The sequence below is a fragment of the Moschus berezovskii genome, chromosome 1 (genome assembly GCF_049115385.1).
Source record: "Moschus berezovskii isolate FMDL1 chromosome 1, NW_MosBer_1.0, whole genome shotgun sequence".
In the NCBI taxonomy this organism is placed as follows: domain Eukaryota; kingdom Metazoa; phylum Chordata; class Mammalia; order Artiodactyla; family Moschidae; genus Moschus; species Moschus berezovskii.
In genome coordinates this window covers 150,902,956-150,928,362 of record NC_142460.1, presented here as the reverse complement: position 1 = coordinate 150,928,362, position 25,407 = coordinate 150,902,956, and the positions used below count along the sequence as shown (strand labels likewise).

At 44.6% G+C, this 25,407-nt stretch overlaps 1 protein-coding gene and 1 pseudogene across 2 annotated transcripts in view; one reads left to right on the top strand and one right to left on the bottom strand.

Annotated features, from left to right (window-relative positions):
- Positions 1 to 12,202: 12,202 nt before the first annotated feature.
- On the bottom strand, positions 12,203 to 12,768 carry LOC129552108 (translationally-controlled tumor protein-like; annotated as a pseudogene).
- Positions 12,769 to 17,258: 4,490 nt separating this feature from the next.
- The window catches only part of RASA2 (RAS p21 protein activator 2), a 126,823-nt gene continuing 118,674 nt past the window's right edge, over positions 17,259 to 25,407 (top strand). For both annotated transcript variants that reach the window (XM_055412637.2, XM_055412627.2), the window contains exon 1: positions 17,259 to 17,471. In XM_055412637.2, coding sequence (XP_055268612.1) covers positions 17,339 to 17,471 — 133 coding nt within the window. In that variant the 5' untranslated portion in view covers positions 17,259 to 17,338. The remainder of the gene's footprint in view (positions 17,472 to 25,407) is intronic.

The following is a 25,407-nucleotide window of genomic DNA, read 5'->3' as shown; positions in this document are numbered from 1 at the left end:
CTCCCTTCCACCCACATCCAACTGTGGAGAAGAGCTGGGAAGGTCCAGATTAGATCATTGGAGAATCAGGGGAAAGGCAGAGCAATAGAATACAAGTCACAGGGGTAGATTCTAAGGGGGAATGGAGAGTGGGGGTATGACTGTTTATCAGAGGCAACAAGTGGAAGTGGGTGGGGGCCGCAGATAGATGTAGAGACAGAATGGGCGGGTGAGAGCTGCTAATCTGGGGAGAGAGGGTGAGGAATGGAGGGTTGGATATTAGAGAAAAAGAAAGATATTTTGATAAAAGCTGCTCTAGATTCCATACTGGGACCTCATTTATAGTCCCTGTGATAGGGGCCTCCTTGGTGGGATAGTGGATAAGTATCTACCTGACAGTGCAGGAGACACAGGTTTGATCCCTGATCGGGGAAGATCCCACATGGTGCAGAGAAACTAAGCCCGTGTGCCACAGGTACTGAGCCCACACTCTAGAGCCCAGGGGCTGCAACTACAGAGCTCACACACTGCAACTACTGAAGCCCAGGTGCCCTAGAGCCCATGCTGGGCAACAAGATAAGCCACTGCAATGAGAAAACTGCGTGCCACAATTAGAGGAAAAGGTCACACAGTAACAAAGACCTCATACAGCCATAAATATGAATATATGTATATTATGTATATAATATATATATATATATATAATGCTTAGTCGCTCAGTTGTCTCCGACTCTTTGCGACCCCATGGACTGCAGCCTGCCAGGCTCCTCTATACATGGGGATTTTCCAGGCAAGAATACTGGAGTGGGTTGCCATGCCCTCCTCCAGGGAATCTTCCCAACCCGGGAATCAAACCCAAGTCTCCTGCACTGCAAGTGGATTCTTTACTGTCTGAGCCACCAGGGCTTATGTATATATATATTATATATATATATACTATATATATATATTCCTTGAGATGAAAGTGTAAATCCTATCAGGACATTGCTTCTTGGAACCCCACCTACTTAGGGCCTAGACCATGTGGATCTCAGTTTTGACAGGTCTCTGATTTACACACACAGTGACCCTGCTACTATAAAACGAATTAATATAGAGCAGAGGATGATTTTGCTTGCCAAATGACATTTGGTGATGTGTGTGATCACTCACCTAGAACCAGACATCCTGGAATGTGAAGTCAAGTGGGCCTTAGAAAGCATCACTACGAACAAAGCTAGTGGAGGTGATGGAATTCCAGTTGAGCTATTTCAAATCCTGAAAGATGATGCTGTGAAAGTGCTGCACTCAATATGCCAGCAAATTTGGAAAACTCAGCAGTGGCCACAGGACTGGAAAAGGTCAATCCCAAAGAAAGGCAATGCCAAAGAATACTCAAGCTACCACACAATTGCACTGATCTCACACACTAGTAAAGTCATGCTCAAAATTCTCCAAGCCAGGCATCAGCAATACATGAACTGTGAACTTCCAGATGTTCAAGCTGGTTTTAGAAAAGGCAGAGGAACCAGAGATCAAATTGCCAACATCCGCTGGATCATTGGAAAAGCAAGAGAGTTCCAGAAAAACATCTATTTCTGCTTTAATGACTATGCCAAAGCCTTTGACTGTGTGGATCACAATAAACTGTGGAAAATTCTAAAAGAGATGGGAATACCAGACCACCTGACCTGCCTCTTGAGAAACCTGTATGCAGGTCAGGAAGCAACAGTTAGAACTGGACATGGGACAGACTGGTTCCTAAAGGAAATCAACCCTGAATATTCACTGGAAGGACTGATGCTGAAGCTGAAACTCCAATACTTTGGCCACCTGATGGGAAGAGCTGACTCACTGGAAAAGACCCTGATGCTGGGAAAGACTGAAGGAGGGAGAAGGGGTGGCAGACGATGAGATGGTTAGAGAGCATCACTATTCAATGGACCTGAATTTGAGCAAACTCCGGGAGACAGTGAAGACAGGAGCCTGGCATGCTATATAGTCCATGGGGTCACAAAGAGTCAGACATGACTGAGTGACTGAACAACAACAAAATTGAATCCTCAGAATCTAGCTCTTCTCCCATCCCTCCCCTCAAGACATTTTCACTGAGATCCTAATAAATTTCTGTTGTGTCATTGCAGATAAGACATCTATTAAAATGGATTATTGGGGGGTAAGGAGGTAGCCACAAGCTGATAAAGCCCTCTGGAGATCTGACCATAGTAACCAAGTATGAAAACAACTTGAAACTTTGAAATTAATTTTCCAGCTTCTACAACAACCCACAAAAAAATAGAAGATGGTTAGACCTAGCCCACTACTAGACAACAGTTCACAACCCATGAGCTTCTGCTCTCCTCTGCTACCTCTGCCAAAACTGAAAAAATTAGCTGCTTGTGAAATACACAGCCTCAGCTCAGGGGAAGGATTGCAAACCCCAGACCCTACCTCCTTCCCTTCCGGCTTCCTCATCTGACTTCTGAGATGTTGACTTTTCTTTGCACCTAAGCTTTCTGCAAAGCTGTTCAGCCCAGAAAGATTATGTGGTCTGATTGGTTTCCTTTGTGGGCTTTAAATTCAGAATTTTAAGCTCATTTGTTAACAGCTTCTCTGAACAGACTATCTCATTCATTCATTCATCATTCAGCAATCATTGAATAACTGCCTTTGGTGTCTTCCCATGTTTTATATGCATAAGAGAGGCAAATACAAATAAAATATTGTCCAGTTGTAACAGGACAGGGAGGCCTGGCGTACTGTGATTCATGGGGTCGCAAAGAGTCGGACGCGACTGAGCGACTGAACTGAACTGAATAGGAAAAAACAAACCTGACTCAAGATTGGATCAGTTTCTTTAACTTTAACCTTTTTATTCTGTTGCTTTTTCTACAAGTTAAGAGTGTTGCCTATAGTCTGAAATATACAGGATAGCCTGTTGTCAAGGCTCTGACCTTTAACTGTGTAACATTTTTCCGTTCCTATAGAGATAAAAGGTTTCAGAACAGAGAATAACCTTTGTGTTGTTGCAGGTTTACAGGAACATCATATCCTAACCTCTGGTGGACATTTGCAAGAACAAAGGATACTGACACCAAAAAGTTTGCAACAACCAACTACACCTCCTCCCCTCTTAGTATAAAAGAAGCCGGAATTCAAACTCCAGTAGTATGATTCTTTGGGACACTAGTCCACCATCTTCTCTGCTGGCTTTCTGAATAAAGTTACTATTCCTTGCCCCAACAACTTGTCTACAGAACAAACTTAGATGTGGTAACACAGTCTTTGAGAATCTTACCTGCTGCTGCTGCTAAATCACTTCAGTCGTGTCCGACTCTGTGTGACCCCACAGATGGCAGCCCACCAGGCTCCCCCGTCCCTGGGATTCTCAAGGCAAGAACACTGGAGTGAACAAATAGGAAAGGTAAATGTGTTTTGGGCATTACAGTGAATGTACTCACAGCGTACTACAGTGGAACTAAGAAAGAAGAGATCAGTTCTACAGGGCAAGCCAGATGAATCTCAGGTGTCCACATATTGTAGAAATATTTTCAGTTGAACCTATTATTGAAAGATAAATAGGTATGTTGGTGTGATGCACAGAACTGGCTGCCTGTTCTGAAGCTATTTCTCCTCGTTTTTTTGTCACAACCATAATTTTGTTTAGGTCTTGGGTCTCAGGCAGAAATGCACTTTGGGAAGGAGAGTCCATCTCCAGATTCAGGGGTATGAATGTTCACTAGACTAAGACAGTTATACATTCATCATGAGATGTTAAGGAGAAGAAACCTGCAAGGTTTGAAGGAGTATGGTGGGGATGACTTGCAAAAAAAAAAAAGAAAAAAAAATCAACTGCACTTAGAGGTTTTCCTAAGTGCAGTTGAGTACAGTAGGTCTTCACAGAACCACCTGGCACATTTAGGAAATGGCAAAGAGTTTGACATATCAGCACATAAAGTACAGGAATGTGTCAGTTTTATTTGCTGTAGAAAAAACAGAGCCCAGCCTAGCTACTTCAAGCAAGAAACAAATGCATTGAAAGTACCTGGTAACTAAGAGTCTCCTGGAGGGTCAAAGAGTCAAGTTGGAAAGTTTTTTTACCCGATCACTCAATACCCAAGTAATCACAATCCCCAAATCACACACCTGGTAAACACACACAGGCACTGTGGTTTGCACAGGATACAGTAACCCAGGATTCCACCTTTACTGCCTGAGGTCTTTCTGCTATGTTTTGCCAAATTGTCTCATGGCTAAAGCTCGGAGAAGGAAATGGCAAACCACTCCAGTATTCTTTCTGGGGAATTCCATGGACAGAGAAGCCTGGCAGGCTACAGTTCATGGGATCACAAAGAGTTCAGTTCAGTTCAGTCACTCTGTCGTGTCTGACTCCTTGAGACCCCATGAACTGCAGTACACCAGGCCTCCCTGTCCATCACTCAAACCCATGTCCATTGTGTTGGTGATGCCATCCAACCATCTCATTCTCTGTCGTCCCCTTCTCCTCCTGCCCTCAATCTTTCCCAGCATCAGGGCCTTTTCAAATGAGTCAGCTCTTCGCATCAGGTGGCCAAAGTATTGGAGTTTCAGCTTTAGCATCAGTCCCTCCAATGAACACCCAGGATTGATCTCCTTCAGGATGGACTGGTTGGATCTCCTTGCAGTCCAAGGGACTCTCAAGAGTCTTCTCCAACACCACAGTTCAAAAAAGCATCAATTCTTCTGCGCTCAGCTTTCTTTATAGTCCAACTCTCACATCCATACATGACCACTGGAAAAACCATTGCCTTGACTAGACGGGCCTTGGTTGGCAAAGTAATGTCTCTGCTTTTTAATATGCTATCTAGGTTGGTCATAACTTTCCTTCCAAGGAGTAAGCGTCTTTTAATTTCATGGCTGCAATCAGCATCTGCAGTGATTTTGGAGCCCAGAAAAATAAAGTCTGACACTGTTTCCACTGTTTCCCCATCTATTTGCCATGAAGTGATGGGGCCGGATGCCACGATCTTAGTTTTCTGAATGTTGAGTTTTAAGCCAACTTTTTCACTCTCCTCTTTCACTTTCATCAAGAGACTCTTTAGTTCTTCTTCACTTTCTGTCATAAGGGTGGTATCATCTGCATAATTGAGGTTATTGATATTTCTCCCAGCTATCCTGATTCCAGCTTGTGCTTCTTCCAGCCCAGCGTTCCTCTTGATGTACTCTGCATAGAAGTTAAATAAGCAGGGTGACAATATACAGCCTTGACGTACTCCTTTTCCTATTTGGAACCAGTCTGTTGTTCCATGTCCAGTTCTAACTGTTGCTTCCTGACCTGCATACAGGTTTCTCAAGAGGCAGGTCAGGTGGTCTGGTATTTCCATCTCTTTCAGAATTTTCCTCAGTTGGACAAGACTAAATGACTAACACACATGGCTAAAGCTCCCTGGGGGAAACTGCATCCCAGTTTCAAAGGAGACTTTGACCTTGAGAAGCTGGGACACAATGTTCTGAGACTCATTCAAATTCAGTAGGAAAGAGGGACTTCCCTGGTGGTCCAGTGATTAAGCCTCCACAGTTCTACCTCAGGGAGCACAGGTATGACCCCTGATGGGGTAATTACAATCCCACAGGTCCCACAGGGCAGTCAAAATAACCCTCATCCAAATAAACAAAACAAAAAAACCAAAATACCAAGTTCTATAGGAAAGCATGCTCTAAGTGAGTATGCCGTGGGTATGAGAAAGGGAAATATGGGAGCTTATTATGGACTAAGAGTTTCCCAGGTGGCACAGTGGTAAAGAATCTGCCTGCCAATTCAGGTGACGTAAGAGATGCAGATTCGATCCCTGGGTCAGGAAGTTCCCCTAGAGAAGGAAATGGCAACCCACTCCAATATTTTTGCTTGGAAAATCCCATGGACAGAGGAGTCCGGTGGGTTACAGTCCACAGGGTTGCAAAGAGTCGGACACGATTGAGCACACACATGCACATATGGATGGAACATCTGTGTCTCCCTGAAATTCATATTGAAGCCCTAACATATATATGATGGAGTGTGGCTGCGTTTGGAGATGGGGCCTTTAAGGAAGTAATTAAGGTCATAAGAAAGGGGCCCTGATCCAACAGAATTTGTGACTTCTAACAAGAAGGGACACCAGAAAGCTCATTCTCTTTCTCCACATGCAAATATCAAAAAAAGGCTATGTGAGGACAGAGCAAGAAGGCACCATCTGAAAGCCAGGAAGAGTGCTCTTGACAGAAATAGAGTTGACCACAATCTTGATTTTGAACTTCTGGCCTCCAGAACTGTGAGAAAATAAATTTGTGCTATTTAAGCCACCCAGTCTGTGATATTTTGTTATGGTACAGAGTTGCAGTACATGTGTCACATGGTTGCCATCAATGCCTGAAAACTTCCAGTTTGCCACTACTTCATTCAGGATTTTTAGGTAGGAAAATGCAAATTGGCGGTTTTGAAAGACAGCTCTGGTGGTAAAGCAGGTAGGGTGGGAGAGGGATAGGAAGTAAAGAGCCTACTTAGGGCTGTCTCAGTAACTGAAGGGAAAGATGATGAGAAGCTGAGCTAAGCAGCGGCAGTGGAAACGGAGACCAATTTGAAAGGAGTTAAAGGGGCAGCATCTCCAGAATCTGGTTAGTGAATACAAAAGACAAGGAAGAAGAAAGTGATGACTGTCTAGTTTCTAGCTTGGGCAGTTGGCCAAGTGAAGATGTAATTCATCCAAGCAGAATATGTAAGGAGGAACACGTGTGGGGAGAAAAAGAAATTCATGTTTATTACATCTCAAGTATCAACCCACAAGATACTTATTCATGACATGGAAACAGAGTGCCTCACAGAGTTCACACCTGGCAGACACCACCTCAACCAAGAGATCGAAAAGTTAATGTCACCAGTAGTGGGATGGGTGCTACCAGGAGCTTCCCAAGAAGATGCACGGAGAAGAACTCAGCATTGCTTGTTTAGTATTCCTGCAAAAACGCAGAACACAGACCGCGTGAATCGTCTGTAAAGTAACTGACTGGCCTGTATTAATAAAAAATGTCAAGGTTGTGAAAGACAAGATAAAATCAAGGAACCTTCCCAGATTAAAGGCACGTAACAGTTGAATGTAACTCGTAATCCAGGATTTTCTTTTTCTATAAAGATCATCAATGGGACAGTTGGTGAAATTTGAATGCGTTAGTCACTCAGTCGTGTCTGACTCTTTGCGACCCCATGGACTGTAGCCCACCAGGCTCCTATGTCTTTGGAATTCTCCAAGCAAGAATACTGGTGTTGGTTGCCATTTCCTTCTCCTATATATATATATGGTATTGTTCATTTCCTGACTTTGATTATTGCACTAACTCATATAAGAGAACCCTTGTGTTTTAGGGTTCAGTTCAGTTCATTTCAGTTCAGTCACTCTGTCGTGTCTGACTCTTTGCAACCCCATGAATCACAGCACGCCCGGCCTCCCTGTCCATCACCAACTCCTGGAGATCACTCAAACTCATATCCATCGAGTCGGTGATGCCATCCATCCATCTCATTCTCTGTCATCCCCGTCTCCTCCCGCCCCCAATCACTCCCAGCATCAGGGCCTTTTCAAATGAGTCAGCTCTTCGCATCAGGTGGCCAAAGTATTGGAGTTTCAGCTTTAGCATCAGTCCCTCCAATGAACACCCAGGATTGATCTCCTTCAGGATGGACTGGTTGGATCTCCTTGCAGTCCAAGGGACTCTCAAGAGTCTTCTCCAACACCACAATTCAAAAGCATCAATTCTTCAGCGATCAGCTTTCTTCACAGTCCAACTCTCACATCCATACATGACCACTGGAAAAACCATAGCCTTGACTAGACGGACCTTGGTTGGCAAAGTAATGTCTCTGCTTTTTAATATGCTATCTAGGTTGGTCATAACTTTCATTCCAAACAGTAAGCATCTTTTAAGTTTTAGGGTATATACATGCCAATATTTAGGGGTAGAGGCACTGCACTTACTCCAAAATGGTTGCAAGAGATGGGGAAGAGGGAGGGAGGGAGGGATAGAAGAGTGGTGGGGAGAGAGAGATTCAGAGAGAAGGGTAAAGCCATAAAGCAAATATTTTTAAATGACTGGCCTGAATTAACTGTTTTAATATTTGGATGTATGCCCAGGTGGCTCAAGTGGTAAAGAATCCTGTTGCCAATGAAGCAGAGGCAGGCAGGAGACCCGGGTTCAATCCCTGGGTTGGGAAGATCCCCTGGAGAAGGGAATGACTACCCACTCTGGTATTCTTGCCGGGAGAATTCCAAGGACAGAGGAGCCTGGTGGGACACAGTCCATGCGGTCACAAAGAGTCAGATATGACTGAATAACTTTTACCCTTACTTTCATCTATGAGCCTAAAATGATATCTAAAGACAAGGTGTTTTAAAAGAATACATTTTTTGACTCAACAAATTAGACGTAGGTGCTTGCAGTTATCCAGAGAAGGCAATGGCAAGCCACTCCAGTACTCTTGCCTAGAAAATCCCATGGATGGAGGAGCCTGGTAGGCTGCAGTCCATGGGGTTGCTACAAGTCAGACATGACTGAGCAACGTCATTTTCACTTTTCACTTTCACACATTGGAGAAGGAAATGGCAACCCACTCCAGTGTTCTTGCCTGGAGAATCCCAGGGACGGGGGAGCCTGGTGGGCTGCCGTCTATGGGGTCACACAGAGTCGGACACGACTGAAGTGACTTAGTAGTAGTAGTAGTAGCTTGCAGTTATCAGAGTTTTGTGCATTTTTTATTGAGCATCCTTCATTCTTGGAGAGTGAGCCCTTAGCAAACTCAACTCCTGGGTTCATGTCATCTATCCTTCACCCCCCCATGCCCTTTTGCAGTCTCCCTGGAAGATACACACTCTCAGTCCTTCACTCTACTTTCCCCAGGAACAGCCAATCATTCAGATTCTGAGACTCCATGTGCCCTTGGGCTGAGAGTCCCCTGGACCTCTTGGAGGGAGCATCCTTCATCTGCTGTCCTCCTGGGTCAGTCTCAGAGTTCCAGCCTCATCAAGCTCATCATCCCTGTGTCCCATCCTTTCAGATTATCCTCCTCATAAGAAGTCAGAGAGAGTCTCTGGACCACTCCCTCCCAAGAACTGGGAGACCTTCCCCAGTCAGTCTCCTTAAAGGCCCATCACTTTCTTTTGGAGTCTGGGGGTGATGAGGGGTATGATTAGTCTCTCTTGTCTCACTTTCTTGGTGTGACAGGACAGTACTATGGGTGCCTCCTCACATCCTTATATGAGAGGCCAGATCTGTGCAGGATCCACAAGAGTCTGGGAGACCCATTCTGTGGGCAGGCTTTGGCTATCTCCACATTCTGGCCTATAACAGCAAGAGGCTGGAAAAGTCTACCAGAAAGAGTTGTTTCTGACCCATGGCATTTCCCCATGCCCTTCTTGGGGGCAAAGATAAGGAGGGCATTTCTTATTAAGACAAGTGAAAGTGACCTCTAAGTGATGCCTCATTGCACCTGGGGGATGCAGTGTGACAGATCTGAGAAATCTAAAGGCAAGAGGCTGAGGCTACTGCCCTAAGGTTGCAGAGTGAGGGAGAAGGAGGGAACTGGGATGAGGTGCAGTGGGAGGGAGCCTCTGTCTACTGAGAGGGCCCACGATTCCCAGGAGAGATTGACCAGAGACATCTCTTAAAGAATTCATCCAAAGTGGGGGGTGCCAGAGGGATTGACCCAGCAGAGAGAGGGGGGCTGAGAAAATCTAGGGGCCAAATGTTTGGAGTTACCAGCTGTTGGCTGGAGGAGACACAGCCAGAGTTGAGATTCAGAACAGAATCTCCAAGAAAGTCACCTGAGTGGTCCACAAAAGAAAGAGGCTGCTTTGAGCATCATCAGGCTCAGAGAGCCACAGTGCCACATCACGTCAGGACAGGTCATCTAAGACCGTGTCATTCTCCACCCCCCTTCTCGTGGACCCCGCCTGTCCCTAAGGAATCAACAACCACACTGAGTGCAGAAGGAGCTCAGGAAAAAGGCAAGAAGTCAAACTCACCCTCCCTCCTCTTGACAACCTTCCAGCCTGTTGTCACTCAGTCGTCAAGCCAACTCTTTGCCACTCTGCAGACTGCAGCACACCAGACTCCTTTGTCCTCCACCAGCTCTCAGAGTTTGCTCAAATTCATGTCCACTGAGTCTGTGATGTTACCTAATCAACTCATCCTCTGTTGCCCCCTTCTCCTTTTGCCTTCAATCTTTCCCAGCATCAGGGTCTTTCTCAATGAGTCCACTCTTCAGAGCCAGCCTCGGGCAGGTCTAAATCAGGGCAGAGAAGAAGGCTTGATACTGAAGTGAGAAGTTTTGATTATTAGTTTGGACTAGACATTTAAATTACTGTTGTGAGACATTTTGGGTCACTAAAAGTGACTAGACAAGCAGCACAATCTGTATGACACTTCACCCAGGGCTGAAAGAGAAGGAGACCCAGAGCACGGAGAAGAGCACTTGGAATCAGAAATAAAATTGTTTTGTACACACAGAATTCAGCTTATGCAATAAAATGGCCAGTGCAGGCAGGAATTGCTAGCTCCTATTCCTCCAGTTGGGCTTCCCAGGTAGAGAACTTGCCTGTTGATGCAAGAGATATAAGAGATGCAGGTTCTTTCCCTGGGTTGGGAAGATCCCCTGGAAGAGGACATGGCAACCCACTCCAGTATTCTTGCCTGGAGAATCCCATGGACAGGGGAGCCTGGTGGGCTATGATCCATAGGGTAACACAGAGTTGGACATGACTGAAACTCCAATACTTTGGCCACCTCATGCGAAGAGTTGACTCACTGGAAAAGACTCTGATGCTGGGAGGGATTGGGGGCAGGAGGAGACGGGGACGACAGAGAATGAGATGGCTGGATGGCATCACCGACTCGATGGACATGAGTTTGAGTGATCTCCAGGAGTTGGTGATGGACAGGGAGGCTGGGCGTGCTGTGATTCATGGGGTCGCAAAGAGTCGGACATGACTGAGCACCTGAACTGAAAGTGTTCTTGCCTGGAGAATCCCAGGGACAGGGGAGCCTGGTGGGCTGCCGACTATGGGGTTGCACAGAGTTGGACATGACTGAAGCGACTTAGAAAAAAAAAGTAACTTAGCATGCACGCATTCCTCCAGTCAGGTCCTTTCTTTCTGGAGTCATTTTTGTCTCCTGTTCCCTTCTTTGTTCAGATAAGATTCTCCTAAGTGTTCTTTTCTGGAGGTGGTGTTGCTGCTTTGGGATTAAACGCCCAAACATTTTTCACCTCCAAAACACCATGGAAGCTGCTCATAAGTTACTCTCACTGTCAGGAGTGACTGACTGTCTCTCAGATCCAGAGTCTCCCAAACTTTCACCACTGAGAAAACTGTCCAGTGGGAGATGGATCTTCCTCAGATGGCCCTGGAGTGGTGTGACTGGGAACGTGCACTGTGGTCACAGCTGCATCAGTTCCTGCCCCAGGTACACTATTTACTAGCTATCTGACCTGCAGGACTTTTTAAACCATTATGTGCTGAGAGATGCAGAATAACTACAGCTACAAAAGCAACGATAAGCAACAATCATATCAACCTGTGTGGGTTCATATGAAGAGTCTGGCTCAATACAGGGCACTATTAGTTCCTGTGTTTTGCCAGAAGATAGAGGCATTTTTCAGAAGAGTTCCTTTGTTACTGAATCTCTCCACCTTCGAGCTTTGCTGCTGGAGGAAGCTTTGGGCCAGTTCTGTAGGCAGCTCCTTTCTGTGCATGTGTGCTCAGTCACGCCTGGCTCTTTGTGATTCCATGGACTGTAGCTCTCCAGGCGCCTCTGTCCATGGGGATTCTCCAGGCAAGAATACTGGAGTGGGTTGTCAGGCTCTTCTCCACAGCTCCTTTCTACTGCCACCCAAGTCTCCTTTTCTCCTTTCTCAGGGTTTGGAAGAACTCAAGGGTATCATGTACCCAAGCCCCACTGCATTATTCTCCCACAGCCCTGGGGAGGGATGAGCCAGCAGGTGACATGTCAATCTTTAACCTGCCATGAGTAGAGCCTGGTGGGTCTCCAGCCCCATCTTTTTTTTTTTTTGAGTTTAAATGCATTTTATTTTTAAACAACCTACGTGATATGATTTTTTTTTCCCTCAAAAGCAATGCCTCCGCTCCAAACAAATCAACTTTCAAAACAAATGAAGAGCTTAAGATGACATCAGTCTCCTTTGTCTAAGTCCTGGTGTTGTGTGGATGAAAAACAGCAGTCAGCCAGTTATGATCATGGTGAGAGATCCAAAGTCACTGTCAGATTTGTTAACATTTTCCATTTCTAAGTCATCCTTAAAGAAAATCATCTATGGGGTCACAGCATCCTCAGGGTAGTCCATCAGAGCAACCCTGCCATCTGGATGATTTTCACCGACAAAGAACTGATAGTGTTTGAAATTAGCAAGGATGTGCTTGATTTGTTCTGCAGTCCTTGTCATAAAAGGTGTTACTCCTTCTGGTCTCTGTTCTTCAAATTTCTCTCTGATTGACTTCATGTAACTTTGACGGCCTTCTTGTAGGCTTCTTTTGTGAAGCTGGTTTCCTAGAAGTGATGGTTCCTGACAGTCATCGACAGCAACAATCACTTACTGTGCTTTCGGTTCCTTTGCCCTCTGGGCCTTCAGCGGAGGCATTTACACCAATGAGCGAGTCATCAGTGTTACCCTCTGTCCTACTGACCATCTTCCCCACCCCTCCAGAAGCAGCCTGTCTGCGACTTCCCAGATCTTGGAGATGTCTGGAAAATCTCGTCATGGGTGACGAGGTCCCGGTAGATTGTCATGGTAGCAACTGGAGGGACGCACTAGTGGTGCTAGCTGAGTAGGAGCACGGAGCTCAGAGCTCAGAGCTAGTGCAGTGCTGCCGGAGAAACCCTGGAGTGAGATGGGGGCAGTGGCGGAGTGGGTGGAAAAGTCCTATTCTTCTCTGATGACCACTGGAGGTACAAACTCAAATGTGTACCCAGCAGGCAAGTGACAAAGTTCTTGGCCTCAGAAGACCTTAGCTATGTCTTCAGAGCATGAAAATCAGCTGGGCCCTGCTCTGGTTCTTGCCAACTGGATAGAGCATGCTTCCAGTGTTCAGGGTGAATGGACAAACATACCCAGACAAATACAGAAATTTCTTGAGTACAGAGTAGGAGATGAGACAAGTGCATGATTGTTCAACTTTCCAGGTTTCTTTTCAGACCCGTTATTGTGTCAGTCTAAAATGACAGGAAGGGACTTCCCTGGCAGTCCCATGTTTAAGACTTGGCCTTCCAATGCCGGGGACTCAAGTTTGATCCTTGTTGGGAAGTTAAGATCCCACATGCCTCCTGGCCACAAAACCCAAAACATTAAAAAGAAAAAAGAAAAGAAGATAATGTAAAAAATTCACCAAAGACTTTGTGAAAAATAAAATGACAAGAAAAGTCACTGTCCGCAGTAGAGGCAGAGTGGATATACCATCACAGATTAAAAGGAAGAAGGCTAAGAAATGACTGAAGTCAGGAAGGCTTAAGGGCATAGACTGTGCCATGCTCCAACATTCTGGCCTTCAAGGTCCTGTTCTGGAAGCTGGGCAAACACAAGGATATTTTTAATGGAGGAGCTAGAGGCTTTGGGATAAAAATTGGCGTGTGTTTTTGAACACATCCCTGTTATGGCCCTGTTTGATCTTGAGGTAAACTGTTAAAATTACGTTTTGAATATTCTGCAAAATATTCTGAATGTTAAAGGTATTGCTTCACCTTTCACCACTGTAACTTATCAAAAAGAAAAAAGCCGGTTTCATTTAGAGGCAAGTTATACGATGTAACCGAGTGCATAATACTTGATATACAAGTGAGATGAATAGGAAAGCAAGTCATCAATGACCAAAGGAATTTGCCTCTCCACTAATTCTGCCTCATGAATGTACAGCCCTATGGAAACGATTTCAATATTAAAAACAAGCACTTTTCTCTTCCCCATGACTCACCAGAAAGAATGCAAATAAATAACTCAGGGCCAGGAGGTAGCCCTTATATTGCTGTTATGGGTTGGTGGGTGCTGACTCAAAACACTCCTCTATTTGGGGATTAGTTCCTAGCTGCAGGACATATTCTTAATGAGTTCCCTTAGTTTAGCCACCATGATGCCAGCCAACTTATGGCGAAATGATTGAATGGGTTAAAAACTTGTGAAGAAATAGGAAAGGGCAGAGTAGTGAATGGAGGGGGTAGAGATAGGAGTGAGGGCCTTTAAACACATTCATTAATAATTTGAGGAAGGAAGTGAAGGGCAAGTTTGTGTATGATGCAATATTGTTCCAGTTACTAAACATCATGAAGAAATGAGAGGAACTGTAGTTGAATTTAAAACACAATGCAAGGGCCATTAAGGGAGGGGGATATAACAGGCTTCTTGTCATAGTGAGTAAATCTTTTGAGTCTTGACAGAACCTTATTTCCCAAATATTTTACATTAAGGAAATACTGACTCTGCTAAAAATCTCTGCAAAGCAGACCAGTACTAGCAAAAGAATACTAATATCCTTAAATGTTTATTCAGAAATAGAGTAATTTAGGAATACTTTCAGATGGAGAAAAAATGGAGTTTCTGAGTTTTAATGAAATAGTATGATAATTCTGAAATCTGAAACAGGAAGTCTGCTTGGGAGGAAAAGAGGGTAATTTTACACTTTATGTAAAATTGTTTTCAAACAGTTTAGTGATAGTGCTATACACTTGGGGTTAAACTGGTGGAAAGACAGAAAATTAAGAGAATCTGTACAGACAATATTTTAAAGAAAGGAAGAAACCTTGAAAAACTAGCCTTCAATTTAAAATTACAGGTTGTTATTAAGGTGTCCCATTCTTATCTTAACTATTTGGACAGGCATGAAAAGGAAAAATAAATCAGAATTTCCCAAACAGGAACATTCCAAGTCTGTAGGGTGGAGGAATAAGTGAGCTAATATGATTCAAATCATTCATTCAAAAGATATTTATTGGGAGAGTTAAAAAAATGAACCTAGAAGAAGAGATAAACAAGTGCACAGGTAACAAAACACCAGGTAGAAAACGATCAATGCCACAAACAGGTACAAATCAGAACCTCTGTCCAAGAGAACCTCTTTCTGAGAGAAAAAAAGAGATGGATGGGGCAGCATTTGGTCAGGGAGGAGGAAGAACCGTACTAAAAGGGTCAGGCTGGTTGGAAAAGTGGCTCAGTGTGGTGAGGGATGCAGCGTCAGGTAGGCCAGGTCCAGGACCAACCCTGAAGACTCGCCCGAGGAATTTGAACTTTACTCTGTCATTTCTATTACTCTTTATGACCTGTAGTGTAGCTTGCTGCAGACTGAAGGGATGAATGAAGCCATTGATGCTTTTTTGAGCAGACAAGTGACAAACTCCAATTCTTGTTTTAAAAAGATTAAGTGGTGTGTAGGAGGGAGGAGGATGGGAGATCTATTCTAAGAGTTTACTGAGTTAACCCTACTTCGTGCCCAGCATTCCATTAATGCTTCACACACACATTCTCAATAATGATTTAATCCTGAGAATCACCCTTTGAAGAAGGAAGAATAAGTATAGAAATTTCCACTTTACTGTTAAAAAAACAGGTTCAGAAGGTTGCATAACTTTCCAAATGTCGCACATGTAAAAGTGATAGAGTTAGTCTCCAACCCGTTTGTCTCATAAGCTCCTTCTTTTTGAAAACACACACAAACACTATAACACGTTGACACTACTCAAATGAGGACAGGATGGTTTTAATAAGGACAATGACAAGGAATGGAAAGGAAGGAAGGAAGAGAGTAGAGATTTCAGCAGAGTCAGAAGTATGTGGCAACTGAAAACTGTATGGGGACAAGGGATTCAAAAGAGTCTAAGTTTCCAGTCCAGATAACACAATATGGCTGTGAACTCAGATCTGCAAATCAAGATAGGGAATTAAGTTTAGGGTTTATTGTTTGAAATGACAGCAAAACATTCATACAAGAGGAGGAAGGTTCATTTTCTCCAACATGTGTAAAAATCACATAGAGGTCACTGGCAACCCACGCAGAATTTAAAGTGTCACTCCTGGGCCACAGACCCATACCAAGGCCATTCTCTCTGGCTGTCCAGCCTTTGCACAGGCGGCTTCTGCTCCTTGGCACCTTTCTGCCTCACCCCGTCTTCAGTTCATCCCTCAGCCCATTTCCCAGGACAGCCTTCCCTGACTCCCCAGTTTAATCATCTTAATTCTTTTCTCCCAGTGCCTCTGTCCTTTTCTGCATCTCCTCCCAGACTGAGCAGCTGGAGGGCTGGGGCTGACTTCACCTTGACATATCTGAAGGTATCTATTGTTAAAGTCTGACCCTCAAAAAATATTTGTTGGCAGCCTGACTGATTGCTATTGTTGCCCTGGAAAACAACCCTACCCTGCCCTGTTAAGTCACAGTTTCTTCCTTCTTAGGACAGTGCAGTTAACCTCAAGACTAGGAAATCATCTTCCTCCTCACATACCAGGCTATTATTCATGCAGTTTACTCACTGCAAAAAAGTTCCCTTGAAAAAAAGCTAACAGCTAGTCAAAGATTTACGAGCTTCCTAGTGTCAATCAACTTTTCAAACAGATCACTTCTGGGCTGGGGTGTGGGGAATGGAACCCTTCTTTGCTCTTTGTTTTCAAAATATCCAAGTGGTGGTAGAGGCTCTTTAAAATTCCACCGTGGAAGGGTCTCAGGCGCTGCACTCAGGTTGTGATTGGCAGTATGGACCTTTTTTTGAAGCAGCTTTCGCAGAGCAAACAGTGTTCTTACTTAAAAGTAAGAATTTCTCTCTGTGTGGTCCAGCTTGAGGGTGAGGGCATGTGCTATCACTGGGGAAGTGGGGGACTCTCTAAGGCACCTCGGCTCCTTTTGAAAAAGGTAGCTTTGAGGTCCACTGGCAACTGTCAAATTCCACTCTGTGCTCTTTCCGCAGGGAGTCCCTTGAGCGTTAGACGCACAAATCCGCTGATGGGGCAGGGGGCGGGTGCGGAAACCAATTCCCAGGAGGGTTTGGGGAATCTCGGGAGGGCTGGGGTTTTCTCAGTGGGGTTTTAAGGCTGCTCACAGCCACGACTTGGAAACACACTTGGCTAGAGCGTGGGCTTTTACAAGGCTAAGCCGAGGAAACGCACGAGGTGGGTTCGCGCCGGGCTGCCCGGGTTCGGCGGGGCGGGGGCGGTGCCTGTGGGGCCGCGGGCGGGGCGGGGCGGAACGGGGCGGGGCGGGGCGAGCCGGGCCGCGGTCCCGGGGCGGAGCCAGGCGCGCGGCTCGCCCTCGCGGAGGCCGCGGGCTGGGCTCCGCCTCGCCGGGCTACGCAGGCGGCGGAGCTGCGGCACAGGCCGGGCGGCACCATGGCGGCGGCGGCGCCTGATGCTCCTGCGGGTTTTTCCGAGGCGCCGGCTCCGACTGCGACGGCAGAGCCAGAGGCCAGGGGCGAGGACAGTCGTGAGGTCCGAGTGCTGCAGAGCCTGCGGGGCAAGATCTGTAAGCGCGGGCCGGGGTGAGGGAGCGGCCGCGGGGCTGAGGGGGCGGCGGGCGCGCGGGGGTGGCGGCGCCGGGGCCGCGGGGCGGAGAGGGGCCTGGCCGGGGGCCGGGGCCGGGCGAGGCGCGCGGGGAGGGCCGGCCCGAGCGGCTTGAAGTGGGGGTGTGTTGGAAGGAGGCGTCGCTGAGACGGGGCGGCGCGGGCTGAGGCTGCCCTGTCCGGGGAATTGGCCGGGGACGGGGATGGGGGCTGCTGGGGCAGCGCCCGCGCGAGGGGCTTGGCTTTGGGGCGCGGCCTGGACGAGGGGACGCCCCGGCCCGGGGTGCGGCCGGGGGCGCGGGCCGGGGGCGCGAGGAGCTTCCGGCTGTCCTCCGACGCAGGCCTGCGGGCGGCTGAGGGCGTCGGGAGCGGCCCCGTGGTGGGAGCCGGGCAGTAATTACCGGGGGGCGCGGCCGGAGGAGAAGGGCGTGGAAGTGGGGCTGGCCCGAGGGGAGGGGGCTGCCTGTTTTTCTGGGTTCTCCAGGGTGGAGAAGGCGCCCAGAGCTGGAGGAAGAGATACGCCCCGGGACTCGAGCGGCCGCACGGGTACTCGAGAGTGAGCGCGCCGGGAGAGGCAGGGGCCGGACACCTGTACTCGCCCCACCTCGCTGCGCCGGGGACTTGAATCGAGAGACAGCGTGACTGACAGGTTCTTGAGGCAGGATGTAGTGGCTTCCTGTGAGCAGGTCTCAAAACACAGTCATCCAGCCCGCACTTAACCCACTTAATTCCTTTCTTTCTCATGCATTTAATTGTTTGTGAGCAAGCCAACCTACTTGCCTTCACATTTTTACTTAGAGGCCCAGAGTATTTCTATAGACAGACATATTTGAGTTCAGTCATTTGGACATTTATTAATTTTTTTACATGACCCTTTGGCTTTCGATTGTCAGTTTTTTTTCATAGTAGTTTATTCAGAAGAAACGCTTTTGTGGGGGAGGGTATTTGTAATTTATATCAAATACAGCATATTTTTGCTTTGATCGATATATTAGCTTTGCTTCCTTGATTCTGTATCCTCAGATTGGAAACGTGCTTCATATTTCATTTAAATAGCCCTTCCGTTCCGTTCAGTCGCTCAGTCGTGTCCGACTCTTTGCGACCCCGTGAACTGAAGCCTACCAGGCTTCTCCTTCCATGGGATTCTCCAGGCAATGGAGTGGGTTACAGTTTCCTTTTCCAGGGGATCTTCCCGACCCAGGGATCGAACCGGGGTCTCCTGCATTGGAGGCAGACGCTTTAACCTCTGAGCCACCGGGGAAGCTCCTTAGTCATGAGTATTTTTTACCTTGAAGAAAATCAAATTGCTTTAATATGGTTAACAACGCTTTTTCTTGCACAGGGTGTAAAATTTTCCTCTTTCCTAATAGTGATACTATTAATTGGACTTAAATTCCCCCACTTTCTTTTTTCAAGTTGCTCCCCCTTTTAAGAATTTTGGATTTTATTAAACCTCACAAGCAGACATCTTAAATTCTCTCACCTTTTTATTTCCACAAGTAGTCCTGGGGTTCTTAAGAGAGTGCAGTTCTTAAAACCTGGAAAAAATGACAGCAGAGAAGATCTTGTCAGTATCTGAGTTCCCAACATAACCTTCTAGGATATAAAATGTTTTCAGTGTTCAGATTAAGTATTATGCTTAATATTTCATAAATCTAATATTTGGGAAAACTGTAAGTGAATAGGTTGGAGAAGGCAATGGTGACCCACTCCAGCCCTCGTGCCTGGAAAATCCCATGGACAGAGGAACCTGGTAGGCTGCAGTCCGTGGGGTCGCTAAGAGTCGGACACGACGGAGGGACTTCATTTTGACTTTTCACTTTCCTGGATTGGAGAAGGAAATGGCAACCCACTCCAGTGTTCTTGCCTGGAGAATCCCAGGGACAGAGGAGCCTGATGGGCTGCCCGTCTGTGGCGTCGCGCAGAATCGGACACGACTGAAGCGACTTAGCAGCAGCAGCATAAGTGAATGGGTAGAGCACCTCTCTTAATCTAGTTTTTCAGATTTTCACTGCTTTATATTTTAGTGGCACTCGATGTTAGGCAGCATCTATTGGAGCCTTGCTGATTTATATAGCTGCAGGTTATACCGTGGAACTACATACATACACGTCTTGGAGTTGAGAGTTAGAGGTGGGCCGTTTTCCAGGAGTTGGCTGCCCAGCACCACATTCTCACCTTCTCCATGGCAAAGGTAGACAGTAAATGATAACACTGTGAGTGAAACTCTAGCCTACAAATAAAAAACACAACTTTGTTTCTATGGGAGAGAGCAGCTCCACTCCCCAGACTTGGAGACTGAACATCTTATTGCCCAGAGTGCTATTACTTCTTTGGCCATAGTTAAAGTATTACATCTGTTATCTCAAGTCAGTTTCTTGCTTTTTGAATTGCTCAGCTTATAGCTCAGGTCATGGAATGTCTGTTGCATAGAAAAAAGATATTAGGATACTTATTTATGAAGGTTCTCTCTATTTCCCTCTGTTTTCTTTGCCCTCCTTTTAGCTGGTCGGTTGACCTTCAGAACCTGTGAAGAGATGCAGTTTTCTGTTTCCCTGAAACTGACATGTGGGTTTTGCAGGTTGGGGGCTGGGGGGCTGGAAGAGTCATTATTAGCAGGTGCTAAGATCAGTCCTGGGTGTTCATTGGAAGGACTGATGCTAAAGCTGAAGCTTCAATACTTTGGCCACCTCATGTGACGAGTTGACTCACTGAAAAGACTCTGATGCTGGGAGGGATTGGGGGCAGGAGGAGAAGGGGACGACAGAGAATGAGATGGCTGGATGGCATCACCGACTCGATGGAGGTGAGTTTGAGTGAACTCTGGGAGTTGGTGATGGACAGGGAGGCCTGGCGTGCTGTGATTCATGGGGTCGCAAAGAGTTGGACACGACTGAGCGACTGAACTGAAAGTCACAGAAATGGGATGATAGTGGTTCTGACAATGCAGCTTGGGGGTGGGGGTGAGCTTGTCAGCTCTCCTCTTCACAGTACTGGGAGACCTTGGAGCCATTGGCTTGGAGATGTGCTGGCAGATTGCAAACTGCTGATTGAGTCTCTCTGACTTGGGGAATTAGAGATCCACAGGTCTGAAAATGAGCCTGAAAGGAAATGTCGTTTTTCCTGGACTTAGACCCTTCAACTCCAAATTGTGGCGGCATAAAGTGAGGAGGATGGGTTTATACACACACACATAAACATATATACATATGTATGTATATATTTACAGGACTTCCCCAGTGGCTCAGCAATTCCCGTGAATTGCTCCTGCAATTCAGGAGATGCTGGTTCCTTCCCTGGGTCAGGAAGATCCCCTGGAGGAGGGCATGGTAACCTACTCCATTATTCTTGCCTGGAAAATTCCATTTATCTTTATACGTTTCGTTCCAGTATTTATTAATTTTCCCATATCCCATATGATTTTCACATACATTTCCCGCATACTCCTCAAGGTGAAATGACATTTTGTGCTCACTCTCCAACAGTCAACTTACATTTGCAAATCCAGGGTTGCTATAGTATTTGAGCTTATATGCTGATCCCCAGTTCCCTGAGGTCATATTAGTGTGGTAGGAAACCATGGCAGCTCCAAATATTAATAATCAGGGGGCAGGTTTGGTTGTTGGATGTCCTAGAGTTGTCGTATGAACCTTTGATACAGGAAAGTTAAGGTTGTACTCCACACTCCCTCCTTTCATTTGAAATCCTGTGCAGTGAGTGACTGGTACGTTAGACTTCTAGAAGCACTTTGGCCCCAGCCCTCTAAAAACAGCATACATAAGTGAAAGATGGGGATTAAGGCTTTCTCCTTTATATTCTCAGGCTTCATGCTCTTATTGTGTGATGTCCTCCTTTTTTGGTTAGTGCTTTTTGTTAAGTTTGCTCTCATCCAGTTAAATCATGTTGTAAAAATGTTGCTCAAAGAGCCCACACCACCTTATGCATGAATTTACCTGCTCAAGAGATACCAGATTGATAAGGGAACCAATGAGGATTTGTGTGAATATTGAGATGTGTGGTACAGGATGAGATCTGTGGGACCGTGATGTGTCCCAGAACTTACATGTTCTCCCTGGTATCTTCAGATGAAGAATGACCTAGGACTGTTTGACAAAGTAGGATGTGTAGGGTCTGGTTAAGTGCTTTAGTTAGACGCTTGGTCTGGTGAGTTGCCTAGGTTTGATTCTTCACTTAATTTCTGACTTTCGTTAACCTCTGTGTGTCTCTGTATTCTTGTGTATAAAGTGGGGGTAATAAAAACACCTCTATCTCACAGGATTGATTTGAGGATTAAATAAAACCCCTTCTCTGATCATTTCTCTTTCTCCTCCCGAGGAGGTGAATCAGACTTGGACCATCTCTTAGGAGGGAGTAAAGTAGTAAATAAAAACTAATGTTTATTTTATGTTCTTGTCCAACATGTGCTGGCATTTCCTGGTGTACAAAGCTGATTAAAATCAAGAGTCCTGAATTCTGTTTCATACATTGTTAATTATTATTCATGTGACTTTAGGCAGCTCACTTACCTTTGTCATCTTTAAAATGGAAATAAATGCCTCATCACTAGGCATTTTTACTTGTTCCCTCTGCTCGGGAGTGCCTTCTCCTTTCCTCCACCCCATATTTATGTCAGGGAACCCCTGCTCATCCTTCAGAAGCTTTCTCCATGTCATCTCCTAACCAGAGCCTTTTGGGGGAGCATTGCTACCTTCATTCCTGGAGAGACTGTGTTAGGCCTTTGTACTGCTGGGGGATCACAGTTTGTTGTTGATTTCCTTATTATAGCACATTTTATAGAAATCATTTATTTCCTCTGTTAGACTGTGAATTCTTCGAAGGTAGAATGCATTCTTGTTCATGTTCGTGTTCTTTTTTTTTTTTTAACTATCCAGGTGTCAGCATGGTGCCTAGAACAAAATCGGCCTTTAGAAACTGCCTTACTTCCCTATGTTATCCTGAGGGAGATTTTAGATACATGCTAGACATGAAAGTGTTCTGTAAATTTTACAGCTAAGCAAATTAGAAGATTATTCAAAGAAAACTACATGGGCCTATGGCAGGAAGTTCATCCCTTTCAAAATCATAGTGCCAGGACCTTAGGTTTGAACTGTTGCCAAAGGTACCTCATTAGGAAAAGTATTAAATTTTTCTAAATGCTCAGATTTCTTGTTATTAGGGGATTGAATATTGTTACCTGACTGTATTCCATGAATATTGTGACTAATTGGTCCTGACCCTGTAACAGAAAAATCTCATAATCCCACCTTACACATTAGATGTTTTTATTTGTCATGGCAGGTTTAATTTTTTTGGTAATAAAATACAAAACTAAGACAATTTATTGACCATGCCGTAGAATTGAGGCAAAATTAAAAAGAGTTTATTCATGCTAAGAATTTATTATTATCAGATATTTGAAATGAGATGAGTTATTTAATAAGTTAGTAGAAAGAGAGAGGTTAAAAAGGGTTTGTTCATGCCAAGAACTCATTATTGTCAGAAATTTGAAATGAGATGATGAGTTATTTATGATGGAGGAAGAATCCATCTTTCAGATGGACAGAAATGAGAGAAAAGGGTTCTTTGTAAAAGTTCACAGAGCAGTCTGCTAATCATTTGCTCTGAGGAAGACAGGAGGTAAACCTCAATGAGTTCATAGAATTTTTCTTATTTAACTTAGGACTCTTTGAATAGACTCTTAAGAGACTGTGGAACTAATGTAGCTAAAATAAAACTGTTGCTTTATCCTTTAATCGTAGATGCTAATCCTATTTCTTGTTAATGTGCTTTATGAAATTATTTGACTATAATAGCAGATTATGTTTTACCTGCTATACTAATGAAATTCTGTGTGCTTTTGAGAGCAGCTAACAGTTTTGTTGTAATCAGTTAATGTAAATTAAGAAACTTTTATGTATATTAAGAAACTTCTATGATAATCTTTAGTTTTGTATGTCATTGTCACCAAAAATTCCAAGCTAAAATAATTGCATTTTATAAGGTTATACTAGTACAACTCATGCAAACATGAGTGTACAGTACTTGATAAATTTGTTACCGTGAACTTAGTTCTAAGAATATCATTAATGACAGAATCAGTTTGGGCAAATTCTTTAACTTTGCTGAGCTTCTGTTTTCTTACTTGTAAAATGAGAGGTCTGGATGTGGTCTTTCATGTCCCTTCCCATACTGAGTCTTTGATTGTTGCATTTTAATGTGAACCATTTAGTTTAAGATAGCACATCAGGTGCTTTTATTTTAGTGCTTACATGTATTTAGTATACTTACTGTGTATGATATGTAGTATTTTTAAAAACTTATTTAAGATTTACTAGATAAGATTGTTTGAATCCTGACAATTTTTTTTTCCTGTGACTGTTACTTTATTCAGCAGTACTCAATGCATATCTGAGTTTCTTTGAGGACCCTAGCTTACTAGACTATGAAATGGGCCTAAGCGGTGAATGAGATGATAAAAGGTTCTTACTAGTTTATCCTAAAGCAATAGTTTCTTTTGGACACCTGTATAGAGAATTATAGAAGGTTAGGTGGGGGAAGTAGAGAACATATCTTGTTCAGTTCTCTCACTTTACAAATGAAGAAGTTGACACTCAAAAACTCCATCAATGGCCTGCTGGGTATTAGTCCGCTCCTATCAGTTTTTGCTAAAATGCTGCATAGGATGAACTCATTAGTATGAATGTTGCAAAGGTACTGTGTTTAGTGTATGAAGATTATACTGCCTATCTAATGATAATATCCAGAAGCAGTAATAGATTTTCACTGTACCATCTACACACTCTCATCTGTTCCTTTTTAAGAACTGTGTGAAGTGGTTAGGGTTAGCAGTGAAACTGTGTTTGTAATTTAAGTAGAGATTGAGCCTGGATGTTTACCTGTTTGTGTCATGCTCTTAACTCAATTGTTTTCAGACATGACTGTCCATCAGTGTCACCTGTGAACTTAAAAAAATTCTGATGTGCAGGCTTTACTCCGGAATCTCCTGGTGGTACTTGGACATCTGTAGGTTTAAAACATTCTTCAGGGGTGGGCATCTAGAATGGTGAGCCTCTGCTTTTACCCATTGAACAGGCTAGCCACCCACTACCTGAATGATAGCAACCTGCTTTGCATGACCATTTGAAAGATACCAGTAGAAATGTCAGTGTGATCACAGGGAGGTTTTCATTTGATTGTTTTTAAATATTTTCTTTGATTTGATTAGATAGTACAAATACTTGGTACCGTATTCAAAAGGTAAGTAATGGTATACATTAAGAAGTTAACTCTTTTCACTTCTTTTATCCTCTTGCCATTCCCTTCCCAGAAGCAAGCGTTACCAGTTTCTTGTGTATCCATACAGAGTTTATTTAGGCACTTACACTTAAATGTATGAGTGTTAGTATCTCTCTATCACCAGTATACACATCACAACAAAATATACACATGGTTTGCATCTTGCTTTTTTATACTTAATGGTAATCTGAAGATTTTTCACAAAATTATGTGTGTGTGTGTATGTGTATATATGATTTGCTTTGCATGTGTGCTCAGTCCTGTCCCACTCTTTGTGACCCATGGACTGTAGCCCGCCATGCTTCTCTGAACTTGAGATTTCCCAGACGAGAATACTGGAAGAATTTCTGCTCTCGCGGATCTTCCCGACCCAGGAATCAAACAGGTGTATCCTATGTCTTCTACATTAGCAAACAAGTTCTTTACCACTGAGTCACCTGGGAATCCCCACATATATGTGAGATATGTATATCTTATACACACACACAGACACACACACACGTTGGGGGGGGAGGTGAGGGAAACTACCTAATTTTTTAAACAGCTGCATAAAATTTCATCATCTCAATAAACCACAGTTTATATAGCCAGTCCCCTATTGAT